The following is a 24,784-nucleotide window of genomic DNA, read 5'->3' on the forward strand; positions in this document are numbered from 1 at the left end:
CCCCCGGAGCCCCGCTTCCCCCCGGCTGGCGGGGGAGCTGAGCCGCTTGTGGCAGCAGGGGCTGCACCTCCTCTCTGCACACCCGGTGGCATTCAGCCTCGCTTCCCCCAGCACCAAAGTGTTTCTTTACCCAGCATCGCTCGAGCTGGAAGGATTTACATTTTAAAGGGTTTTAAAAATGGATTTGGATAGATGTTTATTTCCAAGTACTTTTTTTTCAGCTTTCGCCAGTTTGAATGTTTGTGGAGAGGAAATAATAAGCAGAAACCACACAAGGCAAAACCTCAGATAACGAATTTGCGCTCATGCAAATGTGATGAGAGTGGAAGTCGAAGTTCAGACATAACTCCTGACCCTCGCTGGAAGGCTCGGTGTGAGGTGCGTGACCAGCCTGTGGTCCCGCTCCCCAAGCCACGGGGCCCCTCTCCACCCCACGGCATGTCCCCAGCACCCTGTGGTCCCTGGTGAGAGAGCTGCCCCACTCCCCAGCAGCATGGCTGCTGCCTGCACCCAGCGCCGGAGCCGGCACGGGCTCCTGGTCACCATGGAGACCTGGGAGGAGGATTTTGAACCATTTTAGAGAAATTTCTGCCCCCCCAGCCATGCACAGCCTCTTCTCTTGCTGGGCTGCAGCTTCGTGCTGTCTGGCCCCATGCAGGGGCTGCAGAGCCGACTGCACGACCCCACATGCGACCATGAGTCCCATTCCTGTCCCTGCCCCCACCCTCCTCTAAGGTCAGCCATGACGGAGGTCACTGGTCTCTGCTGGGAGTGGGCAGCATGGAGCCCACCGCTGCCATGTGCTGGCCTTGGGACGGTGTCCCCTTGCTAAGACACAGGCGTGTGCTCTTGAAATGGGCTAAAGCTGCCTCCTGGCCCCGTGGCGGGACTGTGAGCCCAAGCAGTCGGGCAGCTCCCAGCGAGTTTGTCACCCCTTCCGCGGGATGCTTCGGTCCCTTTCCGGACTTCTGCCTGGATGTGCACCCTTCTACCAGACAGGGCGGGTCGGGAGGGCACCTGCCGTCCCGGCACTGCAGGGCCACCGCGAGCCTCTGGGCAGGCGCCTTCCTCCCCGGGGCAAGCAGAGAGCACCAGGAACCCCCTAACCTGAGGTCAAAGCTGGCACAGGGATCACTGCCCCAGGGCACGGCCCCTCTCCTCCAGACCCCAGGTTACTCCGTTGTCCACAACGCGGAGATTTGCCCATAGCAGCCGATCCCGATGCTGCCGGCAAGACCCCAAGGAGCGCGTTTTCCTTCAGAAACAAGAGTTTCCATCACTCTTTGCTGCATTTCTCAGCTTTTGGAGGATATGAAACCTCCGTTTGTTTTTTAGCAGCGAGGAATCAGAGCAGCGGGACTTGCAGGCGTGGAGGTGCTTTGGCCATGCCAACGTCAGAGCGAGAGGCGCGAGGACGAAGGAGCTCGCTGGAGCAGCAGGACTGGCTGGAGCAAAGGCTTGGCGGAAGGGGAATGCTAATCAGGTTCTGTACTGGCAGCAGCCAGAATGCTGCACAATAAATAGCCATTTTAATTACCGCACAATATTTACAAGATTGCTTCCTCATTTGGGAAATTAAAACAAATGCTCCATCAAAATGATCAACATTGTACAGAGAAGCACAGGGCTGATAAAGAAATACATTGGCTGCTAATGAAAGAGTAATTGGCACCTTGGTGCTGGCGGGGCTTCCTCCTCTTCTTTGCAACCGCGGTGCGGATGATGGCAAAGGGCATCCCCAGGCTCAACAGCACCCGGGCGAGGTGGGGCAGCGGTCCCTGCACCAGCGTCCCCGGCCGAACCACCCAGGCCTGCGGTGGGAGGGGGCAGGACCAGGGGGCTTCGACAGCCCCTGCAAAAAGAGGACACATGAAGGCTGGGCAGAAGATGCTGAGCTGCAAAATGCCTTTCACATACACGGGTTTCTCCCGGCTGTGTCTGTCTGTCCTGTCACCACCAGCCAGGAGCTGACCCCAGCTCTGCCTGCTTTGCCGCCCATCCCCTGGTGGTGTTTCCCAGGCTACAGGTCCTGGGATGACGTCGTGATTTGGGAACTCAGCCTTGGTTTAAGAAAAAAGCTTTTCCAGCCATGTCATGAAGAAAATCTCTCAAACTGTAGTCATGGTGGGGCACGGGGCAGAGTGGACTGACCCGTTGGTTTCTGCACGTTTGTCGTGGCTAACACCGTGCCGGTACGGGGGGAGGTGGCTGTCACCAGCCCCGGCAGCGGGGATGTTGCCGGTCCGGGTGGGTCCCGGACTCGGGAGCCCCTCTCCGTGGCGGGGCCAGCCTGCAGAGCCCCCCCACGCCTGGGCCGGGGCGGTGGGCGCAGGGGCTGTGCCGGGTCCCTGCCGGGTCCCCCCCGCCGCGGTCCGCGCAGGGGCGAGCATCCCCCCGACCGGGCGGGGTCTGTCCCTGCGGGTCGGGGGTGGCCTCTGGGTACCGCAGCCCCCACCCTCACCCAGGTTGCCCCTTCCCCTCCTCCCCGCGTTTTCCTCAGCTCTTTTCCCCTTTTCTTCCTTTTTTTTCTTTCGTTTTTTTTTTTTTTTGCAGCGCTCCCGTTGCCATGGGAACGGTGACATCCCGAGTCGGGCGGAGCTGCCGGGCGGTGCGGAGAGAGCCCGCCTCTGCCCGGGGCGCCCCGGACACGGTGGGGGCTCCCCCGACACGGGTGGGGGCTCCCCCGCGTGGGGGTTCCCCCTGGGAGCGCTCCCTCCACAAGCGACGGCGGGGCCGGGGTCCGCGGGGCCCCCCCGGCCGCCCAGCGCCGCCCTGCCCCTCCTCCGCACTAATTACGGCGCGTGGCAGCAGCTCTCCCCGCGTGATCATTAAAGCCGAGGGCAGCCGTGCTGCCCCGGCCAGGGCAAGGCTGCCTGCGCGGGCAGCGGGGTTTGGGGAGCAGGCAGGGCACCCCGCGGGCGCTGTCGCTGCTGGCATGCACCAGAAATGGGTCGGGCAGAAGGCTCCCAAGGGCATTTGAAAAAGCAGCGGGATTTAATTACGTTCAGATACCTGCTGACAGTCCAGCAAGTCGTTTCAGGGGAGGAGATTCCGCCCCCAACGAATCGGGGCGGGGGAAATGGCAGGATGGCCCTTAATACGCCAAATGTTCGTTTATAAAGGAGCTCACAGGACCCTGATGGACGTGGTCCAGACTGAGCTGGGAGCGCTGAGGATTTCACCTTCCCCTTGTTCCAGGAGCGGGCAGCCCTGGAGCAGGGAGGATGCCTGGGAAAGCCCAGGCAGCATCTCATGGGTTGTGCTCAGACCCCAGCGCTGCCCCAGGGGGTGCAGAAGCAACTGGATTTCATGGGGAGGTTGGGAAGGGAAATACAGAGGGAGAGCTGGGGAAAGTGGCTGGCTCGGGGACTGCTGGCGGAGCACAGACCCTCCTGTGTCACTGCAAATGTGACCACCGCGAGTGATGAGGATTATTTTCACCTGAGCACACTTCAGCAGCTCCCGGGCTGGGTGCAGTGAATGCATTGGCCATGGCCTGGCATCCACACACAGAAATGAGTTAAAAATCCTCCTGAAGACAGGAGCTTCCATGGTGCTTTGTGCCCCCTGGACCTGCTGCTCCCAGGTCTCCATGGCCCTTCCAGCAGCCCACGGGCAGGGGCTGGGTCATGCACAGCAGAGCCGACGTCTGCCAAGGTGCTGCAGAGCTCCCAGCAATGAGAGGCGCAGGAAGGAGCCGGAGGAGCTGCGGTCGGTAGGGAAAAGCCAGAAAACAATTTACAGCTTCCTCCAGATGGCAACCGGTAGGATCTGGCTAACAAACACAGATGAGCAAGTGTAAGGGAGGGATAAATAAACCTTGCAGCTCGTGGAGTAAAACAACCTTCTGCAATTTACAGCAGAGAAATCCCATTCGGGCAGTGCTGAGCTCCCTCCCGGGGCCGGGGCCGGTGGTGTGGGCAGCTGGGGCAGGACCCCGGGGCCCAGGGGACACACCGGGGCAGCGTGGCACCCGCAGCCCTCCACCCTGCCGCCCGGGGGGATGCTCTTGGGGTAAACGAAACCCAACAGCAGCTGAGGCGCTGCTGTCCAAAACCCAGAACGAGTCATATAGTTAGAGAGGAGTGAAAACCTCATGCAAATGTTTTCCATTCAAAAATTCTTTTGATTTCTAAATTAGTAAAGCAGCAAGTCTCTCTGGGGGAATTTTTTTTTCAGCTTTTTTTGATGAAACATTTTCAATTATTTCTGGAAATTCATCAACAGGTAGCTTGTTCTCTCTTTTCAAAATTTTTTTCATTGCTTTTCCTCCCCCAAAGTCAGCTTTGTCTGACTGCAAACGTTTGTGGTCTGAGTGGTACCATGAGGCCCCAGGATGCTCCACACTGCAGAGCAGCTTGTCAGCAGCTCTGGTGCTGAGTCCTGAAGCTGTCACAAACAGGAGCTCGCTCGCCTGCAGTGGTGCTGCTGGAGGGGACCCAGCTGGAGAGGAGTGACCGAACTGCAGAGACGCGATGCCATGGCTGAAGATGGCAGCAATGTCGGTGGTAAAGCTGTGGGCAGGCTCCGGGGGTCCCCGCTCCTCGGAGGCAAGGCGAGACGCCTGGGCCGTGGCTATCGCAGCCCATCAGCGATGCTCTGGTAACACAAACCTGCGTGTAAGGATACAGAGCGCGGCAGCCGCAGCGGCGGGGGGACGCGTCACCTGGGGTGGGCTCGGCCAGGCTCCTCCGGCCCGGCAGGTGCAGCGCCCGGGGAAGGGGTGGTGGCATCTGAGCAGCGGATCCACAGCCTTCGCCGGTGGCAGCGCTGCGTGGTGGAGGGTGCGCGCGTGTGTGCCTGGGCTTTCGAGGGTGAGGCCACTGAGAAGGCAGAAACACCAGACAGGAGAGTTCTGTGGATGGGGGAACGAGGAGGAAAACCCACGTCTCCGGCTGCAAATCCTCCGCCAGCTCCGCCGCAGCGCCCAGGCACGTTCCCGCCAGCTGCGGGGTCGGGGAGGGCGGCCGGTGGGACGTCAGGGGACAGCGAGGCAGGACCCCGGCACGCCTGGCCCGCAGCTCTCGCCTGCGCGCTTGCCTTCAGGCTGGAATAATCTCCAGTGGAAAACAACACAACAAAGTGGTGAGAAAAGGCAAACCCCACCCTGTGCTGACGGGAGATCTGTGCTTTATCCCAGGCTTGGTTTTGCTGGGAAATGACCGGACCAGCCGGAGAGACGGAGGCCCAGGAGCAGAGCTGCTGGGGCAAAGGGAGCAGAGCACGAGCACGATGTTTCGGTGGTACAAGCCAAATGAGACCCCAGCTCACCTGGAGCCAACAAGCAGGGAAGAGCCATCTGATTTTCTCTGAAGCATCTGTGTGAAGGGATTTACGTGCTGAGGGCATGCCAGCAGCGATGCCAGGACAAGCTGAGGGTGGACAAAGGCCAAAGCCATCGCAGGAACATCTATCTGAGGATTTCCATCTCCCAGGATTTAGGGCAGCCAGGTGACAGCATTCTCGAAGAAACAGGCTCTGAGCATCCCCCAGTGCATCCCTGACCCGCAGCAGGGCCCGTGCGGGCTCTGTGGGCCGAGGCTTTGCTGGCTCAAGACTGGCTGTAAGGGAAGAGGTTAATGGCTCAGCTGTGAGGAAAGCCCTCCGAGGCAAAGCTTAATGAAGAAGAGATTGTGCACCGGGATCAGCCCTGCCGCCTGTAACTGAGCCTCATTGTTATTTAAATGGAGCTCCTTGCAGGGCTGGATGAATAACTTCATGATCAGATGATTTTTCTGAGCGATGTGATGAACCAGTCTATAAAACCAGCCATGCCTGACGAGGAGGAGTGCTGCAGAGAGCTCCAGTTCCCGGGGGATGGCAGCTGGAGTTTGCCATGGCACAAGCAGAATTATTTTGCATCCCAGCGGAGGCAGGTGCTGCAGCCCCGACCCGAGAGATGAGGGAGGATTGCGGGGACCTCATGGCACCACCGACACTGGTGGGTGTGCGGCACTTCTGCTGCCCCTCTGCTCTGCCTCCAGGGCTGGGCTTAGTCCCCGGACAAGACTGATCCAAAGGAGGGGAGAGGGGTGAACAGCTGCCTGGCTGGGGGTGTGCCAGGCACCCGGGGGTGCACGCGTGGGTGCAGGGACTGCATTAGTGCAGCCGGATGGGAAAGTGGCCGTGCATCCGCTCGAGCCCATCCCTGACAGCTTGGTCTTGTTGCTGTTCAGTTTGGGTCCCGCTTTTATAATCCAGCAGAAAAACTTAATGCTGTCCTTAACTCTGAGTGCTGCTGCCTGGCTGTCCTGAGCCCGGAGCTCTCCTTTGCATGCCAGTGAGCCCAGGGGAGGTGGCAGTGCCGCTCGGGCTCCTGCCAGCACACTGAATTCACCTGTGTGCTAACCCAGCTTGGAGGGCAGCGGGAAATCCCCCGCGGTTTGGATCAATAGGAAGAAGTAATGACCACTTCCTATCTTAGAGTCATAGGACATGAAAGCCACTTATTGATCAAATGGTTTTGGAAACAAGCAGCAAAACCCCAAGGATTTTACCACTAACTTTGTTTAACCAACTGTGCAGTAAGGCGGTTTGATGTGGGCCGTTTCTGGGTACATGAAACAGAATTAATTTGTTCTCCCTGAAAGCCAGCAGATAGGAATATGAAATATTTAAATAGCCTAACCATGTTTGTGATGTGCCGAACCACGCAAGTACCTGATGTGTGACTGCGCTTTCCGTGCATGCAGGTTTGGAGCACTCGGTTCCTCCAGCTTTTTGGCAGTGCCCCTTGCCCCTTGCCGGAGCGAGTGGAGGGTGTATCGGCGCGGGGCAGCGAAATACAAAGGCTCCTTGTCTCATTTATTCATCTGCAGCATGCTTTGCCTTGAGGAGGGATGGAAGAAACGTTGGTGGGCCTGAAAAATAGCAACGCATTTACACAAGCCCTGAACACCAGGCACTGCAAGTCTGCACCCTGAGCCAGGAACCCGCTTGCTTCTCTGCCTCTGCCCCGCTGCCCCTCCCAGCCTGGCAGCCCCCCGCTGGGAACTGTACCCCAGGCCGTCCTCGCGCCCCGTCTTGCTCTTGGGTGCCCGTGAGTCCCGGGCAAAGGAGCACGGCCCGGCTGGGAGCCTGGAAACAGGGCACGGGCTCGGCTTCTGCAGGAAATTGTCTTCTCTGGTGTGATGGGGAGATGCTGTCCTGCCTGCTCTGCCCTGGGTGGATGGACTTGCAGTGGATGGAGCCCTGTTTAACAGCCATTTTTTTATTGCAGGCCCTTCACTTGCTCGTGCCCTCCTGCCCTGGGATGGCTGGATGGAGGGTCAGCTGAATAACCTGCACTCTGGGGACCGTTAGGGGTAACGTCTCTTTGCTTTCTTTGCTCAGGTTTCCTCCTCTCTGCCCAACATAGCTGGGGGTCTCTGCTCCCTGTGTTTGAAACCTCCCCTGGGTGAGCAGAGGTCTCTGCCAGGCCGTGGCTGGCTGGAGCCCGCAGTGTCCCCCAGCAGCCCCGCCACCACGGGCAGTGGTCCCGATGCCCTCAGCGACAGCCCTGTTTGATTCCCCGCCACACATCCGCGCAGACCCGGAGCAGACAGCCATCCGGCGTCTGCGCTGCCGGATCAAAACAAGGCTGCTAAAGAAGTCGGGTGGAGGTGAATGAAAACGATTGCTTTTCGCATCGGAGATTGGAGCAGCGGCTGTTCCAGCCGAGCGTCGCTGCCCGGCCGTGCCTCTGCGGCTCTCCCATTGCTCTCCCCGCCGCCGGCCACTCGTGAGGATTTATGTAACGCTCGGGCGCTAACGTTTGGGCCGCTTTGTTTTCACACAGCGGCTGGCTGCGAAGGATGCTCTTGCCTCCGGTGGGTGTGTAACTAGGTCTCTCCTCACATGAACGCAGCTTCTCTCTTCCTCGCTCCGTCCTCCCTGCACGGAGGACGTGAAACATGCAAAAACTGTGAAAGCAGAAAGGAAAAAACCAGCGCAGCTGACGTTGCACCGCTGCGGGGGGGCCTGCCCCTCGCCCCCTCCGTCCCCAGTGTCCCCACAGGGCCTGGGGCAGAACCCCCCTCCCCAGCGGGTGACCGGTGGGGACAGCGCTGCCCGGAGCAGCAGCACGGCCAGAGGTGCCCCAGCCTGCGGCTGCAGCTGCGGCTCTGCCCCACGGGCCCTGCGGTGTTACTGCGGCCGCACTGCCCTCCGGGTACCGCCTGGGCAGCCTCTGCCCCCGGGCCTGAAGAATCAACTGCTGTGAGCAGCAAGAAGCTTTTCCAAAGTTTGGTGAGACCAGGGCTTTCCTCAAGTGTGTTTGTGTCTGTCTGTCTGTCTACCTGCCCTTTTAAAACTTTACTTATACCTCCTGGACCCAAAAGAGCCGTGCTGCTGCCGCAGCATGCACCCCGCAGCACTGGAGACCCCACCAGCCTGCATCCAGCCTGCTGCTCCTGGGAGCTTTAAGTGCGCTCAGGCGCGTCCTCAGAAAGCTTCACACGAGCTCCGCAGAGCTGCAAGGAGGCACGGGGAGATGCACGGCGTAAGAGCCGGAGCTGAGACTTGCTGCTCACAGAGCAATTGCTGCTTGGCTGCACCCGCAGGGAGGTCCCTGCTCCAGGGCCCCCTGTCCCTGCTCCAGGGTCCCCGGTCCCTGCCTCGGCCCTCCCGGCACGCTGCAGGGGTGAGACAGCATCTGCAAACAGAGGCGGAGGCTGCTGACTGCTGCTGAGACACCTTTATATTTAATTAGAGTTTGACTCTTCCTCCACCTGTTTCCTGCGGCGGATTTAGGTCCCTAAGAAACAAATGCTGAAAAAAAGAGAAAATCTGTTCTCCAGCTTTGAATTCTTTAGAGAAAGCCAATGTGGGCACCAAGGGAGCAGCATCCCTACATCAATGCAAGGCTGGAGGCTGCAGCGCGTTTGCCAGGAGCTCGCCTGCGCTCCCACGCGAGCCGCTGCTCCGGGACGGCAGCTCCTGCGCACGTCCCGGCCGCGCCAGCAGTGCGAGGGGCTCCTGCACGTGTGGAAGCAGAGCTTGCTGAGGAAACGGGGAGAATTTACCTTGTCTTTTGGGATGCTGCCTCTTTGCTGGACTTTGGGGCTGACTCTGCCACCCCGGTGCAGAGCGAGCCCCTGCAGGGCTGGAGCCGGCCGGCACCGCAGCCCCGTTGCAGCCTGCCTTGGTGCAACACACCGGGCTGTGCAATTGCAGCGGGTTTCTGACCTGAACCCCTGCAGTTTGTTAGTTGTGGTTCGGGCTTTTTGTTGGTAAGGGCTTGTGTTACTTGTCTCCTGCAGTCCCGACCCCGCAGCCTCATGCCAGGCTCTCTGCTCACACAGTTCCCGGCGCGAGCGGCAGCCCTGCGGCGTGCTCGGCGCCTTCCCTTCACAAAGCAGCTCCTCGGTTGCCTGGTGGGAGGATGAGGTCCCTTCCTCAGGATGTGAATCATGTCTCTGTGGGAGCCTGCTCCTGCACCCGCTGTCTCCGCGTCTCCCGCGGCTGCGGGGCTGCTCTCCCACCCCCCGGCAGCGGAGGGAGGCCGCAGAGCCCGCGGGTGAAGGTGAGCCTGGATTTTACAGCGCTGCGCTCCACGGAGGGGCTCTGCAGCTGCAGGCAGGGAAAGGAGACCCTGTTTGCCCATGTCACCCGTTGGGTGTCGGTGCCCTGCTCTGCCTGATGGCAGGAGCCGATGGAGGGGAAAATGTGATACAGAACCTGCACTTTTATGGAAACAGGAATGAATCGGGCTGATTTCCCCTCTGCTCCACGCACTGCGCTCCCCTGAGAGTGCCGGTTCAGAGTTGTTTGTGTGTTAGTCCTCTCATCGCACCTGTGGGGACTTTACTTGCATTAATAAATATAACAATTTCCTTAGAGGAAGGAGCTGCTGGAATGTTCAGCCTGACATTTCAAAGCACTGAGGGGATCTGGATACCCAGCTCCCATGAAAATTAGCGTGGTCTTGAAAATCCTGCCTTTGATATGATACGGTTCTGACTGTGCTAAATAACGAAAATGGTAAAATAAGGAAAAAAGAAAACCAACCTCCCGAGAGCAGGAACTATACCTGGCTTTTGTACTTCTTGGCCCAGCAGAGTGAAAAAAGCTTGCGCATGAATACTAACATGATTATCAATACTTATAGGGGGAAATGAAAGACATACTCTCAGTGGTTTCTGCTGCTGCTGGGTTTCATATGCAGCAGCTATGCGGGCTGCGTTTGGAAAATGGGTACATACAGTAAAAGAACAACAAAGAAGAAACAGGCAAAGCCCGAAGTTTACAATTAAAATGAGAAGAATTCAGCCTAGCCTGGCTGCATGTTAAGTGCAGCATGCACTTAGGGTAATATACCACTTTCCTTTGCAAAAGTATACAGGAAAGGAATCAAAATGACCTGTTATTATTTTCATTGTTACTCTCATTCCTTTGCATGCAGAAGGAGTTATTTCTGTTGTGAAGACTTCTATGTGCACACCAGCAGTGAATAGGGCCTCACACCCAAGGCAGAAGACACCCTGCAGCACGGCTGGCATGATAACGGGGAGAAAAGGCACCACCTTCGGTCCCCGCTTTCTCTGGCAGACCACGGGGGGCCTCGGGAAGGTTCCCCTTCATTTCCTCATGACAAGCGCAGCACGAGGGGGGATGCCTGCAATTTATTTCTCCTTCTTAGCATTAGAATCACGTGGTGCTGGGTGTTAGTAACAAGCCTCTCTGTTTATGGAAAGACGACATCAGCAGGACAGGTCAGCTACGTTTTATTATTGTAATGAACCTTTCAAAGCAGCGGCATAACAACAGCTCTGGGCCTATTTCTGGTAAGCCTCCTGGGCATTTAATTCCATAGAGCTCGGGGGGCATTCTTCAGAGAAAGACCTTGTAGGATGGAGGGCTGGATCACAGCGGAGCAGGGACGGTCTCGGGCCACAGAAGGAAAATGATCACATGGCTGCAGAGCCAGAATTAAATCCCACAAATGAGCATTTAGAAAGACTGCTTGTTCACAGAAATATTTTCATTAATCTCTTTCAGTTAAACTTGTCTCCGGTCCCTTGCAGCCTGGGCTGTTCTATGATTCTATGAATTTTTGTTGCCTCAGCTCCCAAACCAGGCACGGTGCAGCACCGGCCTGGCACAGGGAGACCTGGACGTCAGAGTGGGACGCCGAGGAGGAGGCTGACAGCTCTGATTTTCAGTGTCTGTGAATGCCGGCAGGTAGCAAGAAAGATGAATGGCAAACGCAGTTTGGAAACTCCTCCATGCTAGTCAGCTGAGACGTTTTCAGTGAGTTGGGTAAAAGAAAGTCATTCTTCGAGCTGTAAGTTTAAAAAGGCATTCTGAGAGGACCTCTGAGCCAGTTGGCTTTGCATCCCTTGAGCCTGTGTGTGAGCCCTGTCCAGCCCCGGGGAGGTGGCCCTGCCCTGGCTGCTTGTGGCCGCACTCCTGCTCCCCCGAGCCGCAGTCACCCCGGGCCGTGCTCCTCCTCTGCGCCTGCCGCAGCTGCAGCCTGGATCCCCTCTAAACTCACGACTCCTGCTGCTGACCTGTGTTGCACAGAAAATCAGGTAGAGCAAAATAATTCTGGCCTTGATGCGGGAAAGCCTCGGACTCCTGAGGGTGTTTGGGAAAACCGTCATTCTCACAGCGCAGATGCCCCCCGCGACCGACTTGCAGGCAGGATCTCCCTGGGGTTTTTTACTGTTATTATTACCATCATTATTATTGCCATTATTGTTACTTATCCACCTCCACCGACTCCTGCGCGTCCCCCCACCCTGCCTGCAGTGGCAACGGGAGAGGGCGGCGTCCCCCACCGTGCTGCCGGCCTGGGGCGAGCAGGGCTGCCGGTCCCCCCGCGGCCCCCCGGTCTCGCGTGGGCCGCCGGGCGGGGTCCCCCGCGGGGCCGGGGCAGCATCGGCCCGGGGATGCAGGTGGTGTATGCAAATGCTGCGTGGGCGGAGCCTCTCCCGGCACCGCCCACTGCGCCCCACGGCGGCCGGGCGGGGCGAGGGGGCCCCCAGCGCGCGGCGCTATGCAAAGCAGTATGCAAAGCAGAGGGGCGGGGCTATGTCTGAGCGGCGCGACCGGAGGGCGGGGCTTGTCTTGCAGAGAGGCGACAGGAGGGGCGGGGCTCGCTATGCAGATGAGGGGCGGGACGGAAGTGTTATGTAGATGAGGGGGCGGCGCGGCGCTGGGTGTGTGTCGGTGCCTCCCGCCAGCTGCAGCCAGAGGTGCCGAGCGCAGCCGAGCCCCGGCCCCAGCTGCAGCGGAGGGACCGAGCCGAGCCGGGGCGAGCCGAGCCGAGCAGAGCCGGACCGGACCGGACCGAGCCGGCGGCCGGCAGCCCGCGCAGAGCATGGCCGAGCCGCCGGCGGCGCCGGGCCCCGAGGGCGAGGAGGGCCCGGTGCGCTTCGCCCGCAAGGGCGCCCTGCGGCAGAAGAACGTGCACGAGGTGAAGAACCACAAGTTCACGGCGCGGTTCTTCAAGCAGCCCACCTTCTGCAGCCACTGCACCGACTTCATCTGGTGAGCCGCCCCCGGGCCCCGCCGCCCGGCACCGCCACCCCCGGGACGCCCGCCCCCCGGCCCGGCGGGACCCCCCCCACCCGCTCCGGGACCCCCGACCCGGCCCGCGGCACCCAGCCCGCCGGGACTCCCCCCCGGGCCCCCCTCCCGGCCCGGCTCCCCTCAGCCCCGCCGGTGCCCGCTCTCCCCGGGCCCCCGCCCCTTCCCGCCGGCGGGCAGGGTCGTTGCGCTGCGGTGCCGGGGCCGGTGCCGGTGTCTCACGCCGCCTCTCTCCCCGCAGGGGCTTCGGCAAGCAGGGCTTCCAGTGTCAAGGTGAGTGTCGCGCTGCCGGGCGAGCCGGGGGGGCCTTGGGGGGGGGCAGGCACCGTCCCCCACTCCCGGGGCCGGCCGCGGAGCCGCCCGCAGAGCATCGCTGTGGGGCTGGCGGGCAGCATCCCCGCGGGAACCGCCGAGCCCAGGCCGGGGAAGCAGCTTAGTCATTTTTTAATCAACCGGCAACTGGTCCGTGCTTTTAAGCCGGTCGGGTTTCGTTACCGGAGATAGGTGCCCGAGACTTCAGATAAATCCCCCCAAAAAAGGCAGAGGGAAGTTTATTGTTTTTAACGTACTTAACGTGAAAACATGTATTTTAATGGCAAACAGGCTGCGCGCTGGCTTGGTGGCAGTCCGATGCTGTAACTATGCAGTCTGGAAGAACTTGAATGGCTTAGTTGTGTTGCTGGGGAAAAATGAGGCTTTATAAGAAAACATGTTGCGGTAGCTTCTGGGTTACTACAGCCCAGAATTCTGTGTTCTGATAATGCTGGGATTCTGGAGGGGCTCTTTGGGGATTTATGATGTCCCCTCAGGAAATTGGGATGAATTAGCCGGGCTGTATCTGGTTGTTTGGTGCTCTTTTAGCTAGCCTAACGGCAGGTTGCACATGCTCGCAGATAGCCCGGCTAATCCTGGCCGCAATGGTGTGGGTCACACCTGCGTGAGGTTAAGGTCTGGGCTTGGGATTCAAACCGGGCTGGTGCTTGCAGTTGCTGGCAGTGAAATTTTGCTCTTGTGAATATTCGGGGCAGAGTTTTATTTTGGCAGGTGGCTGAATCCCAAGCTGAGGTATTTTGCATGAGAATAAAACTGCTGTATAGCTCTAATATCTCAAGAACAGCTCGTCTTGGCAGCCTTCGTTTGTATCTGACACAGAAAACGGACCCCCCGTGTTACGGTGTGGCACAGAATCAAAACTCGAGGTGCCGCGGTGGGTCCAAGTCTCGGATGGCAGCTCTGCCTGCGCTGCGCCTGCCGGCTGGGCGGCTGCAGGCGGGAGGGCTTTGTCTTGGGTGCTCTCAGGAGCATCTCTGCAGACGCTCCTACAAGCGGTGTACGTCTAGCCCAGTCTAAATGGTACTGCTGCTCATCCTTAACCCTTGCCTTAGGAGCATAACTTTAAAATACCAAAAGCGTCTCCCTGCCGCCTTCCAGACCCCCACCGAAAGGCCTGGGCTGGTGCTGGCAAGCAGAGGAAAGCAGATGTGGAGACTAAAACACGTCCTGGTGGTGTTACTCAAGGTCACAGCTTCCCCTGGTACCTGAGGTTTCATACATGGGCAGTTAAGTCACGTTACTCAGAGGAGTTTTGTGCAGCTTATATCTCTTATTGTGGGTCTTACCGGGTTTACCCAGCCGTTAATTCTCTGACTTTCCTTACGGTGCAGGCAGCGTCACGCCAAGCGTATTTGTGCAAACACAACGCCCCTGAAATTCGAAGTGTGCTAGAAAAGCTGGTGGGGATCATCTGCCGGCAGGGCAGGGTTTTTCTTTCTTCCTGTATCATTTCTAGTGCTTTGCTCAGTTCTGCCTATAGCATTCAGTATCAGACAATTTGAGCTTTTTCAAGTTTCTCTTCTAGCCGTTAGGAACTATTGTCCAAAGCTGTAATTGCACGCTTGCTTCAAGCTTTATCCTTAAATGTTTTTAACCAGCATTAAATCACTCTTCAGTGCGAGGTCAGTAAATGGGACCCACGAAGGTGGTCTCAGACTTGCTAACGCACAGCAACTGGCCTCCAAATGGGGAGACCCTCCACCAACTAGTAGATGTTAAACAGCGCAATCCTGTCCTGTGGTCTTGGAGCAGGAGCCCGTACGAGGCTGCAGTAACAGCAGTAGCTGCTGTGCTCAATGATGTCTCCAAAGGTGAGTGGCTGGTCTGTAACACTCCTTTCTGCCTTAAGAAACGGCTTTCCAGGTTATTCTGGCATCACAGACATGAAAACCGCATTACTGTATTGCAACAGGAAATTTTGCAGACTGTAGTATGTAGAACAGAGCGATCTTTACTCCGAATACCTTCTCAAAATCAATGATCTTCTGTGGATTTTCGCACATGTCCCCTTCTGCGAGGTTGCGAGGTCCCCGGGTGAAAGCGCTCCCATTAGTGAGGTAGCTGCAACTCAGACCGTGGGCGTGATCCTCGTTACAGCGAAAGCGTCGTGCAGTTGGTGCCCCACGATGGCAGGCACGCCGTGTCTCCGTGCAGAACGCTTCCAGGTTGCAAAGTCAAGCATGAGCTAGAAGTTGCTACCGCCTGCCATCTGCTTTGAAATCACAGCTACCCCGGGAGGCTCCGGGAGGGAGAGCGGTTCTTCTGCGGCAGGAGGAGGAACTCGGGTGCCAGGGCTGGCACCGCACGCTGCTCCTGCCCCAGAGTGGGTCAAGCTATCGTGCCGGAGCCGTTGTAGTGCCGGGTCGTGCTGGGTACCGCTCCTGTTGGCAAGAAGCACTAGGCTTCGGGGTTGAGCCCCACGGGTTGTGCTGCAGCTCCTGTTGAACTTGGTAAATACGACTTATTTACCATGGAAGGAAGAAACCTCAGGGCTAGCTTTTGTTTAGGGGTTCTTTTTCTTCAGCCCTACAGGGCTTGCAGTAAGCTTTGACTGTAGTGTTTAGCTCTCCCTTTATTGAATGCAGCTTTAATTCAATTTTAACAACTCCCCCAACTATTTTATCGTGTTGTTCAGTGGGGATGGCTGGAAATGTAGCTAAGGCACATACCTGTCTCGTTTCTGAGCTGTTTCCTACTGCCATGCTTGCTTTAAGTAGGTTTTCACCTGTGCCCTGATTTCTTTCTAGGGCATTTGCAATAATTAGATTGTTAATTAGCTCATTACTTGTGACTTTTGGCAGGAAGTTAGCAGAAACTGACTCTTTGTAGCTTGAAATACTAATGGATACCGCAAATGCCACTTAATTGCTTGCTAATCTGCTTCTTATCCTTGTATGCATCTTAAGACTTCCTGGGCTAACGTCTTTCTTCAGAGCCAGAAGGCATTTCTGTGCTGGGCAGCAGCAGGTCTGTGCGCAGGCGGCCCCGAGGAGCAGGGCTGGTTCTTGCAGGTTAACAAAAAATATCAATATATCGTGGGTGTTGGAAGACTGAAGTGCTGTGGATGTGCCCGGAGCTGCCAGAAAGACAAACTCTTCCTGGGGGAGGCTCGACGTGCACTGGCTGCATGTCAGCTCGCGGTACAGAGGGGGCTTTCTGACTCTTGTAACGATCTGTTCTAGCTGGAAGGGATGCGAGCTCTCATGTGCACTCATAAATAACAAAGAGAAAGGGGTGTATGTGTTCTCCCCTTCCCGGGTTTCAAGATCCGTCTGTCCGATACCATTACCAGGGAATACAGGAGGAGGGAGAGAGCAGCATCTCGTTATCTGCAGACTGTCTTGGTGAAGGAACGATGTGTGGCTAAGTTACAGCCGAAGGCTTTGCTCTCTCGGTTCTCCTAACTTAAGAAGTGCTTTGAGGATGGTAAAGGAAAGGGAACTGGTTTGAAAGCTGTCGAGAGTGAAATTCTTGGTCTCGTCCTCAGAATGTGCTCCCTCCGTGCCATCCTTGGGGTGTCTTTCTCCTGTTGTCCAAGCAGCTCTCGGTCCCTCTGCGGATCAGGGCACCGGTTGCGCTGGAGGTCCCGTGAGGGGGGCACCTCACCGAGAGCTGGCTCTGCTTAACCTGGAGTCGCCATCGCAGCGGCCGGGCTGGGCGTCCACCTTGGGAACTTGGGAAGAGCAGGGGCAGAGGTGCTCGTGTAGAGGTGAAGAGCTGTGTAACGTGATTCTCACTTAGGAGCAAAAAATAACCTGCATCTGTTACTGCTTTCACGTGTGCAGAGTAAGTAGAAAAGATCTTGGAAAGAAGAATCTTGATTCCTTAAGAGGAGAAGGGGAAAAAAAAGCACCATTTAGTAACAGACGCTTTAGATCTCGTGCAGTAACTTTTCTGGGGAAAATGTTTACTTCTTATCCCTGGTTATGAATCAGTAAGCAAAGATACTCTTCAGATTTAATCTCTTTCCCGACTTCATACCAAATATAATTCCTTCTTCCAGGTTTTCTTCTCCCCGTCCTCCAAATCTCGTTTGTTTTGTGTTTTCACAATTCAGCGTTTGATACCAAAGCTAAGCAGCTGGAAAATGCCAGACAGGCCTCACCTTTCAAGCAAGTATTTCTCTCTTGCTGTCTGCCTTCGAAACCCACCCTTCCTTCCCCCACCTCTGCGCTGCCCTCCAGACGGAAGTGAAACCCGTAGCAGCTCTGGTCGTAACTGCAGCTCCTGCTGCTGCTACGGGTTTTGGTTTGTCGCCATTAACTTGATGCAGGCATTCAGTGCGCGCTTTTATTGACTGTATTAAGCAAGTGAGAACAACAGCAAAACAAACTCCAATCATTCAGAGTTGCCTCAAACCCCGTAATTTCGTGTCAACATATTATGCACGCTGGAGAAATGTTAGTGTTCAAATAGACTAATTAAAAATGTTACTGCAATTACTTTTGCAACACAAACGATGCTAATTATATAATGCTGCAGAAATTGGAAACATAATTTTGGAGGGTTTTTGTGCGCCTTGCAGTGGTAATACAATTCTCGACACTGCAGCCGTGGAGCCTCGGGCAGCGGGAGCCGGGTTCTCCGGCCGCTGGGGCAGCGCCTTGGAGCAGGTAGAAGTAGAAAGGGGAAGTCGGTCTGGTCCCCCGCGCTGCACCAGATGGTCTGTGGTTCTGCAGAACTGTGCATAGAAACAGGGTTGAGAGGGAAAATGGGAAGATGTGCCCCTTCGCATTTTGGTCAAAGGATCAAGTCCCCTTCAAAGACTAGTTTTAAGGCCTGTCGCCTGAGCCGGTCTCCCTAATCCTGCGCTTTCCTGTGCTGGAGCAGCTGGGAAGGAGATCTCTTTTGGGAGGAAATCTGGACTGCAGAAGCCTCTTGCAGCGCAGGGTCTGTGGCTGTCGGGTTCAGCGGGGATCACTTGGTGTGTTCAGCCCCATTAGCGTCTCCGTACAGTGCGGAAGGGTTCATTTGAGTTTCTCAGTGGAAGTGGTTTCTCTTTTCCCTCCCCCTTTGCAGTTAGCATGATAGATTTTTCTTTCTTATCCCCCGCGATAGCTGTCATCCTAAAGTGATCTTAGGCTTGGACCGTGAAGCGGTCCGTTTCTTTCCCGGGTATCTGTCGCTGACCTTGTCAGCAGTAGGAAGCTGGGCAGAGGGTCTCTGAGCCGGCCCGGGGGGTTCGGGCGCCTTGGGGCGGCGGGGGTTTGCATCACGTCTAGCTGGTGTCTGCCAGCTGCGGCTCCGCTGCAGAGTTTAAACCACCCCGCTATACGAGCCCCTGCCATGGTTGTTCTCTGGGTATTGGTCTTCCAGGGGAATTTAATGCCTGGGCTGTCTCTAAGGAGACTTCTCAGCAAACAGTAGAGGCATTTCCATACGTCGGCTAGCTCACTCGATGCGGTCCTAGAAATCCCTACAGCGCAGGCTCCTGGAAGGGTGTGTAGGGCATCCTTGCCCTACCGTAAGTTGTGGGCGAACGCTCACCTGTCAGCGCCAGCAGAAGATGCTGGGGCTGCAAAACAGAGCAAGACCTTGAGCGTTTGGTATCTGGCATAAAACAGGAGGTGGGGTTGAATCTCCTCTCAACACTTGGTGTGAATTCTGTTAACTGACAGGGATTTATCTAGAAACTCAAGCTAGAGGAGTTGCACCAGCCCTTCTGGTGGGCTGCTGCCCTTCCAACCAGCGAGCACGGCTCCTCGTTTGAAAAGGCAAAAATCTAAAAATGTTTGAGACGCTCGTCAATGCCATCCAGTCCCCCTTTGGATTTATCAGCAAATAACTCGCCTGATCACAATGACTAAGAAATTAACTTCTAGCTGTGCCCATAATTTAGTTCAGGCCAGAACTGCTTGGAACATGTCATTATAAAGTGTACAACCAGAAGGGGAATGTTAAAGTGCCATCCCCTGGTCTGAATCAAATGTGTGTGGTAACGAGAAGGGATGCTTATAATGGTGGGTGGGATGGGATTTTGCCCAAGAGAAATGTTTGGGTGGATTTTTCCTGCAGAAGCCAGCTGTGCAGGGGATTAGTGCTGTACGTTAACACAAACAGAGCCGTGGGCCTGCCAGAGTCCAACCGAGGGCTGGTCGCCTTTTGTGCATGTGGTAAGGCTCCAGCGTGAAGGACAGCACAGAGGAGCGGTGGAGGGCGTTTGCAGTGCTGTGCGATTAATTCCTCTAGCATGGCTTCATGAATCATTATTCTGAAAGTCCGTAGATTAGAGCCATTTGGAAAAGGTGAGTAACAAGCTCCCCATAGGAGAGGGGTAACTGTAGGCCTTCTGGGCAGCGTGTTCCTCTCGTTCTTCAAGGGCTGCAACCCAAGACAGGTTGCTGAGAACAAGCCCTGTGAAAAAGGCGATAGAAGCAAACCCAGAAAAGCGGGAGTCCTTGTGCACTGATCCTGGATGCAGCCTTGGGTTTCCATTGCCACGTTCTCATGTCGCCTTGTGTGTTCCTGGCACAAATACCCTTCACTCTGCTGATGACCGATGTGCACGCTGTCCCGGGTAGCTGGGCAAGGGGAAGAGCAAGGAGAGAGTGCCAAGTGCTCCACAGACCCTCCGGGCTTTTTAAATGATGCTGTAGAAAACAAAGCGCAGCAGAGGACTTGTTCATCCCGTGGGTTGGCATTGCCCTGTACCTCCAGTTTCAGAAGAAACTCGCACTGGAGGCAGAGCCACTGTGCTCCTCGGAGCGGGACCCCCCGGAGCGAGGCGTCGCGCTGAAGTCTTGTACGTAAATCGCGACACAGGGCTAGGGTGTCTAGAAACGAGGGCTATCCCTTGGGTTTCACATTCCCCGGGGAAAGGACAGCTGTGGGCTGCTGCTTCCCCCACTCCGAGCCATGGAGGCAGGTACGTCAGCTCGAGGCCATGTCCCCATCCCACCATCCAGCTGGCCAGGGCTGGGTTGGTGTTGGTGACCACTGTGCCTTGGCCAGGGGTCCCTTGAGGCAGAGGGGCGATAGTACCGGCAGAGATGTAAAGTGGCTGCAGTAAATGCTGTAGTCCTCCAGACAGTGACCCAATGAATGAAGGTGAAAATCTCCGCAGCTTTTCAGCCCATCAGGGTGAGTGTTAGGGGGTGCTTCCCAAGCACAGGGGCTATTGCCCCAGCAGAGAAGGGGCTCTCACCAGGAGAGACTTGACCCTGGCTGGCCCTGTCCTGCCAGCCTGGAGCAGCCGTCACCAAGAAGTCAGTTTTTCCACAAAAGCCACAGGAGGGGTGGGGGAGATGAGAAGAAAGCTCCAGTTGTGTGGTGCTCCAGTTGTGTGCCAAATGCTTCGTACTAAGCAGAAGCAATTCCCAGAAGTAGCTGTGCTGGCTGTAGCTCTTCCCGGGAAGGCAGCGTTCCCAGCCGCGGGCTGCTCCTGGTGAGAGTGGCACCCGATGCTGTGCAGGGGCAGAAGCAGCCAAGCGCTTGGCTCGCTTTCCCGGGGTGGTACGGGTTCCTGCAGGCACCGCAGAGCAGTAGCCACGGGGTCTCTCCCAGGGGTTGCCCTGCCCCCTCGGTGTGCCTCGTCCCCAGGAGCTGAGGGCTGCAGGGCAGCAAACGGCTTCGCCTGCGGTGAGCTTCTGCCGCAGCTTCCAGGGGTGGCTGTCGAGCTGAACGGGGAGCTGGGCCGGGGGAGCTGCCTGCGCCGCGGACCCTGAGTGCTCGCGCCCCTGCACGGGGAGGCCCTCCCGCTGCACGTGGCCGAGGCTCGGCTGGAACGCCCAAGGGATGGCTCCGGCCAAGCAGCTGCTTTGGCTTTTCTGTGTCAGTCCAGGTCGGCCCCAGCGCTGCGCACAGAGGGATGTTGGAAGCCATTGCCTCCTAGAGCAGCTGCTGCCCCGTGAGAAGTACTGCTGCAGGTTTTTCTGCTGGGGAGGAGAAGGCGGACAAGCAAAAACCTTCGCTTCCACAGGGAGCAGCAGGCATTGGGGATGCCCGGCACGGTGCAGTGGTGGGTGCACGGCCCTGCTGTGCTGCAGCTGCAGGGGCTAATGCGGGCTGTGCTTCGAGGAGAGGGGGATCTCCACGGTTCACGCCTGTTTTGTGTTAGCAATGCCGTGCTCTCTGTTCTGATTAACTTAATATAGGCTGCAAGTGATTTATCTGTCCTATTCTTAGACCAGCCCCCATTGGAAAAATAAAATAAATTCAAATGTTCTCCTTGTGAGTAGGCCACCTGAATTCTGTGTAATTAAAACAGTAACTTGCAAGCAGCAGTCCTTTTTTTTCCTTTTCAGGATTATTTAACTGTTCATTGGTACGGGAGGAAGCAAGATGAGTCCTTACAGGGTCCCACTTTGTACAGTAAGTCAGCCCTCACCATCGCTTCCGACAGCTGATCCTGGTTCCCTGTAAAAGGAAATGGATTTCATGAAACATGACGGCTCTGCTCCCGCAGCATCACCGTGCAGATGAAGCTGCATGCTGCCACTGCCGTTCAGCTCAGCATCTGCTGGCAGCGATGGGCACTGTCTGCTGGCCGCATGCTGGTCTGCAGCGCGTAAATCGCTTCAGCACGGTTCCCCTGCACTTTAACACTCGTTGCAAATTGGAGTAGGACTCGTTGTCATCTTCCTGTGAAGAGGTTACTGGAAGCCATTTACTTTCTCTTCTTGTTTACAAAGCGCCTCTCTTTCTGGAAGCTGTCCAAGGCTGGGCAGACCTGGGCTGTGGCAATCGTTGCTCTGCTGTTAGGTGCTGATAAATGCTGTTTAGATGAAGACATGATTCTTTCCCTTGCTGCTTCTCTGGCACGCCCGAGTTGCCTGCACAGTGTATCTCTGGCGTGTGTCAGCGAGAGGGGGATGCTCGCAGGCTGATGGGGCTGGCGTGCGCGGCCAGAAACCAGGCGTGTTGGCTGGCCAACTCTTTGTGGCTCATAGTTGACCTGAGGCATAATTGCGGCTCTGCTCAAGCTGTTCGCTTTTGAAGGATTTGGGCTGACTTCCTCAGCTGTTTATAGCTGTCCTGCTCTTCCTATCACATAAAAGAAAAAACAAACAGTTCTAGCATGGTACTTGAATCAGCAAGTGTTCGGGGTGAACACCTGTAACCTCATTGGCCTCTTGCTTTCAGAATTTAACTTCTGTAGCACAGGAGCACATCTTCCTGCCCCAGCTGATGTGCATTGATTGCTGAATATCTAATGCATTTGAGTTACATCTTGTTGGTTTAAATAACTTGCTTCCATATTTGGTCTTGCTTTTGTGCTAGATTTATACATCTTGTTTAAATATGACAAGCAGAATATACTCACTGCTAATCCTAGCTGGACAGGCAATGCCTGCCAAAAGACCCAGCATTAATAGGCTCCAGTTATTAGACTTGCTAACCTGAGACTCGTTACAGTACAACTCCCCTTAAATTGGCTCTTTTGCATCCAGTTAAATCTGTGTGTTTGCAGAGAGTTGGTCTACGGTGAGCTTTCCTCTTCAGGTGGGAGTGCTCACTCCTCAGAGCAATCTTCCGAGCAAGAAAATCTTTCTGGCTTGAAGCAGGAGGAAAAGCAGGTGAATGTTTTTTGGGCTGGTTGGGGAAATGGGGGGATAATTAGCGGCTGTGCAGGGAGGTCTTGGGCTTGAGCAGGGCACGTAGTTGCTGGTGCAGGCAGCTTCAGCGGGGACGTGCACGGAGGGCAGGGGGGGTTAGGCGAGTACACGTGCTCTGGAGGGCCGTGGCGATAGCTGGCTGCTCGGGCTGGCTCTGCCTCTGCCGTCGGCTGGGGGTCGTGTTTAAAAACTTCAGTCTCCTGTAGTTCTGATCTGGTCTTCCTACGTTCGGTATTGAGTCAGCAGCAGGGAAGCTAAAAAAGATTCTGATGCTTAAATCTCAGCCTTCAGCCGCTCCTCTTCTTCCTCTTGCTGTGACACCGGTGCGTTTTACCTGATCATGCCGGTAGATTCCTCCCTGTCTTCTGTTGCCATGTGAAATGATGCAACAGTAATAGCTTCACCTTTGGAGAGAACAGCTAAATACCTTTATTCTGATGGTCTGAACAGCGAGTACATTTAATAGTTGACACTCTTAGCACATGAACAAACGCATTTTCATGATTTCCAATTATAGCAGAAGAATGCGAAAGTGAGGTTGTGAAGAGGAGTGAAAGTCGTCTCGGCTCTTCTGAATGGCTTAATGCAACTTTGCTCGGTGACATAGCCATGAAGTCAGGAGTCAGTACGAAGATTGTTTTATAATAGCAGTAAGAAGCTGGAGCGAGGGGGAAGTGGCCCACGAATTTAACTTGCATCACTGAGTGGATTAGCTCCTGACGCAGTGCAAACTCATTATTTACCATGTCTCCAGATCTGTTGCCTTTATCAGTGCAATGGTTTGGAGAGAGGCTGATTCAGAGATCATTACTTCTCAGTGTTTTACTTGGCGGGGACTGTTAACGCTTGCCTTGTAAGCAAAATGATGGTGCTTGTCAAGGTTGTTAATATCGTGCCTACCCCAAGAGGCTGAGTAATTTGGTTTTAGGTTTTTTTTCTTTCTTTGCATTCATTACATTAAATACTTCTGCTTTAACTTGGTTTAGGAAAAATATTTGGAAATACTCCATAACTTGCCATTAACCTAGAGCAGCCAAGGGGAGAGGGAGTGCCTGAGCAATAAAACCAGTGTGTCCCTGCTCTCTGAGACCGATGCATCTTCCCCGCCCAGCAGCAGAAGGTACAGCCGAGTCGTGCCGGAGAGCTTGCGGCAGCGGCAGCGAGGTCTTGCGGCGCTTGCTGCTTTCGGCCTCGGTCGCGGTGCTGCCGCCCCTCTGTCCCCAGCAGTCGCTATTGCTCGGGATAAGTCAATGCACTGTCACCTTTCCCGTGCTGATGGAAGATTTATGCGCAGCTTGAACTAATCCCCCAAACGGTCATTTGTAGACTCTCCAGAGCTTGACACCGTCTTTGCTGTGGAGCAACCTTTGCCATGTCGTCATGGCAAAGCTTTGTTACAGGCTTCGTTTGCCTTATGGGCTGCTTTGGGAAAACAGCCTTTAAGGGAGGGACTAAAGTTCTCCATGTTCACTTGGTTTCTGAAGAGTTTGATGGAATAACTCGCTTTTTGAGGGGACTGATCGGAGCAAAGTGCCTTCTCATGCAACAGCTGTAATTGCCAGTAGAGAGAGTTTCTGAGGGTGGCAGAGCTGCCAAGAGGGGACGTGTCTGCCTGTGAGGGGAGGGAAGGCTGGGCAGGACACCCCGCTGCCTGCCCCCCAGCCTGCCGCGGGAGATTCTGCTGCTTTCAGCTTGCTGCCCCGGGAATGGCTGTAAAACTGAAGTAATTCACATTTGTGTGATCACGCGTCTAAGGACCGTCTCCAATAGCTCAGTCCATTAACTTCCAAATTTGTCTTATTCGTTTGTCTGTGATTGGAGAGGTGCCTCAGGGCCAGGCTCTTCTGGAAATGAGCCTTGTAGGTCTGTAACAGCAGCGGGTTATTCTCCTGGTTAAAATAAAGTGACCTTCGTGGCAGCTGAGGAGCTGATTTCAGAGTTTGCTTCTGGGGGTTTCCCCTGCCTCGGACACCTGTATCTACACGCTCGTGGCCTGGCAGCTCGTCCTGCGAGCTGTCCTCTTCGGAGGCTGGCCCGTCTCTGTCCCAGAAGCCTTCTTCCATCGTGTCACCTCCTTGATGCCATCTCCTCCCGGTCGGAGGAGCTGGCTGGTGGAAGAGAACTTGTGCTGAAACAGTGAAGCTCTTGCTTCGCCATCGAAGCCCATCTCCTGGGCTTCCCCTTGTCCTCCAGGTCTCTCCAGGGCCTGGAGCCGCTCCGTGCCACCACGCCTGGGGTGGGCTGGAGGATGCACCTCAGCCTGGGGGGCTGGTGCTGGGGGCTGCGGCCGTAGGGACGGCTGGGGACAGAGAGCCGGCTCTGTGGTACAGGCGGTGGTGGCCCGCAGGCAATGTGGGGGGGTGGGGGAGTGGCCACCTTCGGACCTG

The 24,784-nt window shown here is 56.0% G+C and overlaps 1 protein-coding gene across 2 annotated transcripts in view; it reads left to right on the forward strand.

The window, feature by feature from the left end:
* Nucleotides 1-12,186: 12,186 nt before the first annotated feature.
* The window catches only part of PRKCB (protein kinase C beta), a 131,602-nt gene continuing 119,004 nt past the window's right edge, over nucleotides 12,187-24,784 (forward strand). The window contains exons 1-2 of one of the 2 annotated variants that reach the window (XM_075165591.1): nucleotides 12,187-12,471; nucleotides 12,752-12,783. In XM_075165591.1, coding sequence (XP_075021692.1) covers nucleotides 12,302-12,471; nucleotides 12,752-12,783 — 202 coding nt within the window. In that variant the 5' untranslated portion in view covers nucleotides 12,187-12,301. The remainder of the gene's footprint in view (nucleotides 12,472-12,751; nucleotides 12,784-24,784) is intronic. The other variant, XM_075165592.1, reaches the window with a different exon arrangement.

Source organism: Calonectris borealis, chromosome 16 (assembly GCF_964195595.1).
Source record: "Calonectris borealis chromosome 16, bCalBor7.hap1.2, whole genome shotgun sequence".
In the NCBI taxonomy this organism is placed as follows: Eukaryota; Metazoa; Chordata; class Aves; order Procellariiformes; family Procellariidae; genus Calonectris; species Calonectris borealis.